Source organism: Perognathus longimembris, chromosome 7 (assembly GCF_023159225.1).
Source record: "Perognathus longimembris pacificus isolate PPM17 chromosome 7, ASM2315922v1, whole genome shotgun sequence".
NCBI classification, from domain to species: Eukaryota; Metazoa; Chordata; class Mammalia; order Rodentia; family Heteromyidae; genus Perognathus; species Perognathus longimembris.
The window spans coordinates 36,703,651-36,714,168 of record NC_063167.1 but is presented as its reverse complement, the minus strand read 5'-3'; the positions used below and the strand labels follow the sequence as shown (position 1 = coordinate 36,714,168).

Below are 10,518 nucleotides of genomic sequence, written 5' to 3'. Positions count from 1 at the left end.
GGCCCACATTAGACATCTGGGCTACCGTCCTGGCCCCTGTCATCCCCATATCCTCTTGATTGTACTTTCAGTTTTCACTACTGCTCCTCTCCTGTCTGAACGCCCATCATCTCTGTCCTTCTAACTGGTCTCTGCTTCCATCCTTGACCCATGAATCTCATTTTAACACAGATGCTGGGTGAACTCATTACTCCTCTGCTCAGAATCCTAGAACAGCTCCCTGCCTTTTCAGAGTAAAAGCCAAATGCTTTAAGGTAACTGATTATGATGAGCTGCTGTAGAGAGAGGCTGGAAAGAAGGGAGAGGACCCACCTGCCCTCGCACCCTGCCTTCTAGCTACAGCTAGGAAATGGGACCTCTGACTCCCTCCTCCATCTTCTCTCTTTCCTCCTCCCTCCCCTTACCTCCTGCTCATACCTGCAATTCATTAACTCACCTGTGCTGGTCCATCGCTCACGTTGGGGCCACAGGGCCAACATTAAGCCGTTAGGAATTGCAGGGGGTCTAATAAAACATGTGTCACACACAAGGTCGCCAGCAAGGTAGGGACAGAGCATCTGCAGACACCTGCATGGCCCTGGGATGGCTCAGACCTCTGGACACAAGAAAAGGAGAAGAGTGGTGGCACAGGAAGGAGAGAAGGTTCCAAAAGTCCCTCGAGTTGGTGAGGACCCAGCTCTGGGGAAGAGCTTCTAGAATAGTAAGAGCAAAAGCCATGACACTGGAGAAGAAGCTAGGGTTGACCGCAAGGGGGTTGGGGGTGGGGAACAGCCCAGATCTCTCCCCAGACCAGCAAAAGACCTTTCCTTATTGTAAGTGAGCTGTAGCTAGGCTATCACCAGATCTGACCGGGGCCTCACCAGTCTGGCTCAGGGCAGAGAAGGCTTCAGGGAGACCGCATGGACAGCTACTGAGTGGCCCAAGCCATTGAAATCAGGAGACCCCAGGTCTGGGGCCTAGAGGAAAACATGGCCCTGACTTTCTTCTCTGAACATTTACCTCCTCCAGCTGTTCTCTTGCTGCCAGGCACTTCCTTGGAGCCTGTGAGGAGTGGCTTTGAAGGAACAACACAACAGCAGAGGCTCTCCCAGCACACAGTGAGCCCTTGTCCAGCTGACTGAGCCCCAGGCCTTTGCATCTCTGCTTACTGTGGGATTCGGGAAGCTCACTTAAACCTCACTGGGCTGCTTTTCTCATCTGAAACTGAGACAGAACAAGAAAGGCCCAAGTTCCCAGCTGTGCTCTCTGTCTTGAATGAGATGCTGATTCCTTCACCACTGCTTCCCTGTGTGTGGAAAGCCAGGTTCTGAACACCTTTCTGGTTCTGAGCACTCCTGCAGTGATCAGGAGCACCTCATAGTACATCAACTTTTCTCCTCACTTCCCTGAAAGGGGGAGGGGACCCAAGCCTGTGATGATCTTCCTTATCCTGGAACAGAAGCCCCATCTCCCTCATTCAGATAGTACTGCTTGTCTTGCTTGTCTTGAACCACCAACAGAGCCAAAGAACCCAAGGCTAGGAGCAGGAAGTGTTGGTTCACAGGTAACAGAATAGAGCTGGTGGAGAGGAGACATGGGGCTTCAGAGAGGAGCTTCAGAGGATGGAAGCAGATGTTCCTGCCACATGGCCAGCAGGCATGGTAGTGGGCTCCTGTCACTACCTAATGCTAACACCACCCTGAGCAAGCTGACACCCCACATTTACCACCTGTTCTATACACACAGAGCCTGAGGGAGACCTGAGCTCCCAGCATCTACTGTCGCCATCCCACTTATCTTCCCACCTAAGTGTCACTCTAGATGGGGAAACTGAGGCTGAGGGAGGGATGGTCATTGTCCAAGGTCACCCAGAGGGCAGCTGGTGGCATCCATACACATGTGGTCTGAATCCAGAGTCCTTCATTCTCTCTGTCGTTAGCTTAGAGCGTGACGTGGACCAGGTCTGCTTCTGTCTCTTGCCTCATATGGAAACAGGAGACACAGCTGCCAGTCAGTACCACCTGCCAGCCGGGTCTGGGGCTGTTATCTTCCATGTTGAATCTCAGTTGGGTCCCTAATGACTACAGCCCTCATGGATACCACGTGGGGCAGAAAACTCACCAGAACCAGCCAGTAGAATCATGAGACATCATTAAATATAGATGTATTTGAATCTAGTAAGAATGTGCAGTGTCCACTGCATACCAGGCCTGTAGGGTAACCCAGGAAAGGCTCAGCTTTCATCGCCAGTCCCAGACCAGCTAAGAGCCTGAGCACCAAGGTAGTGTCTCTGCAGTTTGAGCTAGTCCAGGGTTGGAATGCCAGGAGTGAGGAGCAGATGGTATCTTTCTGGAACCTGCATCGCGAGCATGGATGACGGTGGAGTAGCTGGGTGGAGGTGAGGGGGGCAGAGTCCCAAGCAGGGCTGGCCCTGGCACCCTGCACCACAGGTCTTCCTCTGGGGGGTATGCAGGTGGTGCTAGTGGCCCCTCCACCAGGGGACAGCACGTGGCCTCCTCATAAGTTGGAATGGCAGTCCTAGAGAAACAGGTAAAAGGGTATTTGCAGGGCAAGGACAAAAACTTACCGCATGCCAGGGAGACACAGGGGGAAGGCTGAGCCCTCTTTCTCTCCGTGATGAATCCAAAACTCTGTAGATCCCTGGTGTTGCCCCTCTCCCCGCTGATGCATGAGAACTCTGCCAGCCTCACTCTTCTGCCCTTCTCTCCAGCCCCCTCCTTCCAGCCACAAGGCAAAAGCAACTTCCTACCCCCTACCTTCCCTGCCCCACTCCCTGCAGTCCTAACCCTCCCTGAGCAAAGCTCCCACTGCTGCTCTGCCCCCACCCCTAGTGCTGCTTGCTGTCTGTCACATGACACTAGACCCTAGAACAGACCCTGACTGAGAGTATGCAGAGATGAGTGGTGATTGTGAACAGAGAAAGTGTCCTTTACAAGGTCAGCATTGTGGTGCTCAGGGCAGAATGGAAGCCCTTAATCCTCATGCCTGCCCAGATGCTTGAGCCAGCTGAGCCACCTATAGACTCTAGGCAAAGACAGAGTCCTCCAGTGACCACTGGCCAGGATCTACAGGCCTGATTTTAAGGCCCTGCCCCTGTATCCCAGCTACAGCAAGGCTAGTCTGGCCTTTTATAAGCTCTAAGGGCCATCTGTAGGGAGTCAGTGCCCTTGAAGCAAGGCCTTGAAGCAGGTGTCACTGTCCTAGATTAGGCAGATAGACACAAGGCTGGCTGGGTGACACTGAAGGTCATTTCTCACATTCAGCCACTAAAGGGCTGGCTCAGCCTCCTGCTCTGTTGCAATAGTGGTAGAAATCAAGGGTCAGAAACTCCATTCATCCAGGCCTCAGTGTTCCTATCCGTGAAATGGGGACGGCAGCTGTGTCTACCTCAAGGGACAGGCCAGAATAAATGACACAATGCAAGAAGGCAGTCAGCGCATGCTGCATAAACCAGCTGCTAGCTGCCGCTGGAAGGTCTGCTGTGAGGAGGGCAGGTGTGTCTCCACACCTGTGTCTACACAGGCCCCTTGAGTGGCAGGCCCTACCATGCAAGCTCAGAGCAGCCGAGTCACTGGGGTCCATTTGGAGCTGACTGGCAAGTTCAATTCCTCCACACTAGTGATCTCACTGCCCACACCCAGGAGGGGACCACAGGAGTGGAAGATGGGAACCTGTAATGGCCCCTGGGACATATCACTTCTCTCTAGCAATGTGTCTTCTTAGTTCATGCCCATTGCAGCCCCCAGAGGAGCTCACTACAAGCAAGTTCGCTGTCCTGAGCCACAGGCAAGCTTATGTGGCATCAGGATTTGGGGTGCCAGCCAGGAGCCCTGTAGCTGATGAAGCCTGTGGGGCCTGTACATCTCTGAGTTCCCAGCATCTCTTGCAGGGGGAACAGGAAAGCCATGCTTCTGAATGCAGGCAAGCTTGGTTCTGTGCTGTGTGACCTGGGCCCAGTTCACAACTTCTTTGAGCCTCTTTCTCCTTATCTGTAAAATGGGGAAGGCTTTGACAACACTCAGAAAAATGTGAGTGATAGGGCTTCCAGGCCCCCCTCCCTCGGCCCTGCTCACTCTCTGGCCATAGCCCCCCATCATCCAAGAGCATTTCAGCCTTAAAAGTATAAGACAGGCTTTAAGGGTGCCTGGGGGCCACCCCAGCGGGTGACAGCTGGCACAGCAGGGCCTTAGTGCCACCTGAGCTCAGCTCACAGCAGGAAGTTTGCTTAGAAGGCAGGTGTGGAGTGGGCCCTCAAACTACCTTCTATCACCTTAGTGGCCATCTGGACCCATCAAGCCCAAGTCTCCATGGTCCAGCTCCAGAATGCCAAGCACACAGGGCCTGAGGCTTTGCAGGGTGGTGGGGTCCCACATGTCTCTGGAAGCCCCTTTCCTGGTGCATTCTGGATAGGAAACCATGCAGTGTGCCACCAAGTCCTGTCACAGTGGCCTCGTGTACAGGAAGCACCCGCTCCTAAGGTCAGGGCTCACCTATCCCTCTGGTCAGAAAGGGGAGCAGGCACTGACTTGATTGGAGCAGATACAATGGGGGTGGGGGAGCACCAAGGAACAGGAATGATATTCTATTTACCCAATGCAAACCAGTGCATATCTACATTCATAACTACACGGGGGGAGGCATTTTGCCCCACCCATTTTACTGCCCAGTAAAGGTCCTGTCCCTGCTACGTAGTTGAGACCCATTTGTCGGACTGAAAAACCCTCCCCACCACTCCTCTCCCTAGCCACCTAATCCCTCCACACCTTAGGTTCCCTTTTGTAAAATGGGCATCATCTTTACAATCACCCCCATAAGCAGCCGAGGCATAAACCAGTTAGTGAGCCTGGGTGCACTGAAGCCTGTAAGGCATGGTAACCACAGGAAGCTAATGTGTGCACAAGCTTTACAGCCTGTCCACTTGCATCTGTCATCTTCTCTGAGCTGAACAGCCACCAGGGTAAAGACTTGTCACCTCCAGTTGACAGATGAGAGATGAGAAAACCTAGGGGCATTCATAACACCTCCTGATTGGACCCAGGTCTTTCCTGCCATGCACAATGAAAGTGGGGAGTCCCAGGCTCCTTCCTTCCAGCTACCTGGTACAGAGCTGTCATTTGAGAGGTGAGTTCCTGAGGCCAGGGCTGTCTTCTGTCTGTCCCATGGTAGGACCATATTAGGTCTATATCAATTAAACACATGAAGGAATAAGTAGGCAAATAAATGGGGGAGCTGAGGCACCGAAGGAGAGGGGCCTACCTGAGCCAAAAGTCAAGGGGGCCTACATGTCTGACCTGGCCACAACCAGACACCCTCGAAGATTAAGGCTCCGAGGACAAGACCAGCACAGTAGCTCCCTACAGGGGTAACAGCCAGGCTCTAGGGCAGCAGGGCAGGGCTGGATCCACCTCAGAGCAGGAAGGAACAGACCAACAGAACAGTCTCTTACACACCTGTGGTTCTAGCCCCCCCTCAGGGGCCCCCAGCAGCCTCCCAGGTGGATGTCTTACTTGGCCTCTGAGAATGGAGGTCAAGCCTCACCTGCCCTGCAGCAGGAGTTCAGACCGTGTTGTGTCCACATTGCTGTATGCACAGACAATATCCACTCCCACATACTCATGCCAGGCTGGGCGGAGAGGAGCAGGCTCCTGGGCACAGCCTCCACAGCCTGGCCTGGCTTCTAGAACCCTCAGTCCCCAGGTGGGTCACTTGATCTCCCCCAAACCCAGGTTTCTCATCTGAGAAGTGCAGGATTCTCCAAAGCTGCCCTCTCTCCTCTGACAGTCCCTTCGAAGCCAGGTCTGCCCAAAGGTTCAATGCCTCAGTAAATACCTGCCCCTTTTTCATCTCAGAGGACACTGCCCTCTGACAAGGGGATATGGCCATTCAGGCTCCAGAGCAGCTCCCAACCCTCACCGCACCAGGAAGCCAGTGCGTACAGTACTTACAGCAAAGGGGGAGGAACAGGACAAGTAGGCAGCCAGCAGGCTCCCACTGTGTTAAGAGTGTGCCTGCCACCCCCCTATTCTGCAAACCACAAGTGATTCTTACATTCGCTGTGCTAGAAGTACAGTGATGAAGGGAGGGACAGGTGATGGCCACAGACCTGTGCTATACAGCACACAGGTCCTTTGTGTGGAAGTGTCCAATTAGAGTGTGCACAGTGTGTGCATTCTCACCGGGGCACATGTGGTGCTCCAGCAAGGGTGGTGTTTCTTTCCTGTGGAAAGCATAGACTGACAGAACATTCCCAGACACAATGTCATACATCTATGGGAGTCGAATTTCATGGGATGGGGTGGGGGAAATTAAGAAAAAAAAAGTTCTCTCAAGTCACAAAAGCTTCTGCGTCTAATCCCAGCTACTCAGCAGACAGAAGAGGCTAGCAAAAACATAGGACCCTACCTGAAAAAAAGATAACAAAAGCAAGAAGGGCTGAAAGGGTGCTTAACTGGTATAGCATCTGCTGGCAAGAGGAAGTCCCTGAGTTCAAGTCCCAGTGCCACCAGAGGGGGGGGGGAGGAAGGGAGGGAGGGAAAAAAGAAAAGAAATTGCCCCCATAGGCTGAGAGTAGAGGGAGCAACTAATTATGGGAAAACAGGCTGAAATCTGTCTTAACATAACATTTTTTACTTCACTCTACCCCCAACCATCCCAGCCCAGCACAGCACATCCTGTATCTTTGAGCATGGTGTTTTTCCTATCTAAACTTCCCCCTCTACCACATCATCTCCTAGGTACCTGCTGGGTGCCAAGCACTGGGCTCAGCTCCATGCGCATCATGGCACTTCAAGGACCCAGGTGACCCCCAAGGCAAGAAGATAGCAAGATCACTGACGCTAAGCCAGGTTGCCTCAGTTTCCTCCACTACAAATGGAGCCCCATCCTGGAGCTGCTATCAGGAGTGTGACAGCACAGCACCTGGCCATGGCAAGTCCCATGTATTAACTGCCACTGTTAATACTTTTGTTTCTGCTTCATTACAGAGGAGCAGCCTGAAGCTTGAGGCAGAAGCTGCTTAGAGTCCCTCCACAAGTTAGTGCTCAAACCAGGAAAGAATCCCAGTGGTCTGATGCCTTTCTGTGCCTGCTGCGTGGCTGGACTCAGCTATACCTCCTCCAGGAAGCATTCCTGGGTTCCCCTCATGTCTCTGCAGGACCCTAGCTGTTCCTCTCACACAGCAATCAGAGACAGTTCTTATCTGCCTCTGTCCCAGGACTTTCACGTCCTTCAGGACTGTAGGGATCTGCATCCATGCCCTCAGGGCACAAGGCAAGGCCTGTGCCTTGAGGAGGAGCCTTATAAAAGTTTGACTGTGTTCAGTCCCCTGAGGTCCTCCCGCCCTGTCCCACTGACCTGCAGCCCTCCTTCTCTGAGGACTCCACAGTGATATGGCCCAGGTCTCTGGACAGGTGGTACAGGTCCCATCGGGGTGGTGCTCGTGTGCCAGCCTTCATGGACCACATCAGGCCGAAGAGCAGCAACAGGCCGCCTACCCCACAGCAGAAGAAGCTGACAGACCTGAGCACAGGATGGGGGCCCCCAGGTGTGATATGTGCCACACTGGGGGTCAGTTGGCCAGGCTGGCTACCAGCATCCCCTTCGCTCCACCAAGCAAAGCAGAGAATCCCAGCTACCAGGACCACTGCGCCACTGGCTGTAATGCTGTAGCGAAGGGCGGACGCCACGCGGCCTCTGCTGCACATCTGTACAAGGAAAGAGAAGAGGAAATCAAGCACGAAGACCCAGGTTTTTGTTGTGCTCTGCCTGAGGTCACTGGGTGACCTTGAAGAAGCTGTCTCACTCCTCTGAGCCTCAGTCTTCTCATCTGTGAAATAGAGACGCTGCCCTGACTGCACGGCTGCTCTGAGGATCACACATAACACGTGTCATGATGTCACACGTAATACGCATCAAGTTCCTGGGATACAGTAGTAGTTTAGCAAATGTGCCACTTTCCCTCTGGGCTTTTGTCCTGGCCTCGTGGCCTGGTGGATGTCAGGCTCTCCACCTTCTGAGCAGGCCAAGGGGAAAGACAGCATCCATCTGCTGGGTGGATCCACGGGCCTGTCAGGACCAGAGCTAGCTGGCTCTGCTCTGCCTCACCTCTCTTGATCCCATGAAGGTGAAGGCTAGTATCACCATAGACAGAGGAAGATACCAAGGTCAAGGTCAGGTGAGATCAAGGTACTCTTAGGACAGAGTCAGGTGTCCTGCAAAAGGATATTCACATTGGCCTTCTGTATGATGATCATCATTTAGAACAAGCCAAACTGTCCACCTAGAAACAACTGACACAGGAATACATCACCACCTCCGGATGGAATAACTAAGGTAGATTAGCCATTAAGATGTCAGGCTGGGCACAAGCACATGACAGAAGGGAAGGGTTATGATCTGCTCCTTGTCAAGTTAATAACTTACCTTTGCAGAGTGCCGGGTCAATGACGTGGAGAAGATGCTGCATGGAGAAGGAACACAGGAAGGAGTTCACAGATGGAAAGAGGCTGGCTGTCCCCTAAAACCAACCTCTAGGTTGTTCTTAGTCCCTAGTGAGTCTCTTCCTGGTAGCTGCCTTTTCTCTGGCCCATCAGCCCTCATCAGAGGAACCTTCTGGATGATGCTAGAAAGACTTCTTGGAGCACAATACTCCTGTCTCTCCGTTGGCTCCTTTGCTGTCCTCTGTGCAGACAGGGGTCCTCGAACCCCATCCAGAGATTTAATTTCACCCCTGCTCAAGATCAGGCCTAAACACAACCCCTACTGGGAAGTTCTGTTGTGCCCGCCTCCTTCCCTGCACCAGATCCCTCCCTCATTTCCTGTCCCTGTGGTCCTTCTGTTAGCTCTGCCACCTTGAACTAGCTGCAGGGTGACAGCTGGACAGAGAATGGGCCTTCTCCAACCCTGGACATAGCTGCCTGGCCTCTCCTGGCCTCAGTGCCCCTTCTAGGGTACAGGTACATTTCTTAGCACCTGCCCCACACTCACACTTGCAGGTACCATGAACTGATTTAAAAATCCCTGCTCCTGCCAGGACGGCTTGGGAGAGCCCAGCTCAGGCACCTATGGAAGCAGAGCCAGGGCTCCTGCCCCGGGCCACCAAGGAGGATCCATGGGGCGCCAGCTCTGGAAGAGAGTAACCTGCTGATCCAGAAGCTGCCCAGCCCATTCTCTCTAACTGCTGGGAAACTGAGGCACTGGGTGCCACCCAGAGAGCAAGTTTGAGCCCAGGAGGAGCCCAGGGATGCAGCTACAAGTAGTCAGGGGTCACAGAAGGGGTCCAGATGGGTAGCCTAGGAGGAGGTGGGGGGAGAAGGGATCTATAACCCTCACCCACCTCACTCCATGGCGCTGCAGGTGATCAGGCGTGGTCCAGGTGCAAGGAACTGAGCAGCTATAACCTCTTGGTTGCTGGAGGTGGCTAGGGGACGACACGGGCCAAGTGAAGCTACCTGTGCTGCAGAGCTGCGGAGGGCACCGGGCTTTAGGGGAGAAAAGACCTCTACACCCTGGCTTTGCCCAGCCACTCTCCTCCATGCCAGCCACATCACACCTGCCACAGAACACCACAGGGCCCCCTGACTCTCAGTGGTAACCTCCCACCCTTCTGCTCTCTGTGCCCCTCTCCAGGGTCTGTGCCCTTGCCACCCACCAGCTGTGCGCCACTGGCCACTCCTGGGTGGCCGCAGCTCCCTGCGGCTCCAGGTACCAGGTGTCACCTGGAGGCCCCTCCCAGCCTTAAAGTGACAGCGTTCCAGGCAGTCGGGAAGTTGGGCTCCCCGGTGCTGGGTGCCAAGGGGCAGAACCACCCTGGATCTGTGCAGGAGTCCCACCCTGGGCCGTGCCGCCCCATTAAATTACAGGGTGGACTTGACACTGGAGGCTCACTTCCAACAGCCATCGTGCCTTCAGACAAAGCTAGGGGTCCCCAGGTCTCCTCACTTAACAAGTAAGGGAACTGAGGCCCCAAAAGGGAAATCTCCTGTTGCCTGTATCCTGCCTTGGCATGACCATTATTTTCTGCTCACACAGGTCAGTGAGAGAGCAAATCCTCCTGGACCGTTAGTATCTTAGAAGGTGACATGCCCAGAACCCTCCTTACCCAGATCACTGCCCTGCTGGGAGAGGCTGGAGCTGGGGGATTCATGTTCTGTCTCAAGTCAAGGACCAGAGCATGCTAAAATGATGCTGGGTAAGAATCCACCTAAGTCAGCTTTTGTGGACATCTGGTTGATATGTGTGTGTGTATGTATGCTCATGGGTGCAGCATCGGTGCGTGTGTGTGTGTGTGTGTGTGTGTGTGTGTGTGTGTGTGTGTGTGTGGTCTCTAGGAAGACACCTGAGGTGTCCTGGAAAGGGGGCAGGCAGTAAAGGAGCAGCAGGTACCATGCTGGACAAAGTCACAGACAGGTAAAATCTTGACAGATTTAAGAGGGTCTGTCCAGGACTCAATGGAATCCAGGTTTGGAGTGTTTGTTTATTTTTTTTTTCATTTTTGTTTTCATCTTTTCTGATGCTGTC

At 53.6% G+C, this 10,518-nt stretch overlaps 1 protein-coding gene across 1 annotated transcript; it reads right to left on the bottom strand.

Annotated features, from left to right (window-relative positions):
* Window positions 1–2,236: 2,236 nt before the first annotated feature.
* Window positions 2,237–10,294, bottom strand: Tmem61 (transmembrane protein 61). Its single transcript, XM_048351407.1, has 4 exons — window positions 9,335–10,294; window positions 8,422–8,458; window positions 7,354–7,703; window positions 2,237–2,517 (listed from the first exon to the last, which is right to left on the bottom strand). Exons 1-4 carry the CDS (start codon window positions 9,532–9,534, stop codon window positions 2,241–2,243), a joined length of 864 nt encoding a protein of 287 aa, XP_048207364.1. The 5' UTR covers window positions 9,535–10,294; the 3' UTR covers window positions 2,237–2,240.
* Window positions 10,295–10,518: the final 224 nt, after the last annotated feature.

Bases quoted from the DNA above. Each gene is read 5' to 3' on its own strand.
- Tmem61 (XM_048351407.1), bottom strand. From the start codon at position 9,534: ATGGAGGAGAGTGGCTGGGCAAAGCCAGGGTGTAGAGGTCTTTTCTCC. The intron at 7,704-8,421 runs GTAAGTTATTAA...TTCCTTGTACAG, and splicing joins TGACCCGGCACTCTGCAAAG to ATGTGCAGCAGAGGCCGCGT. The intron at 2,518-7,353 runs GTCAGTGGGACA...CTGTTTCTCTAG, and splicing joins TCAGAGAAGGAGGGCTGCAG to GACTGCCATTCCAACTTATG.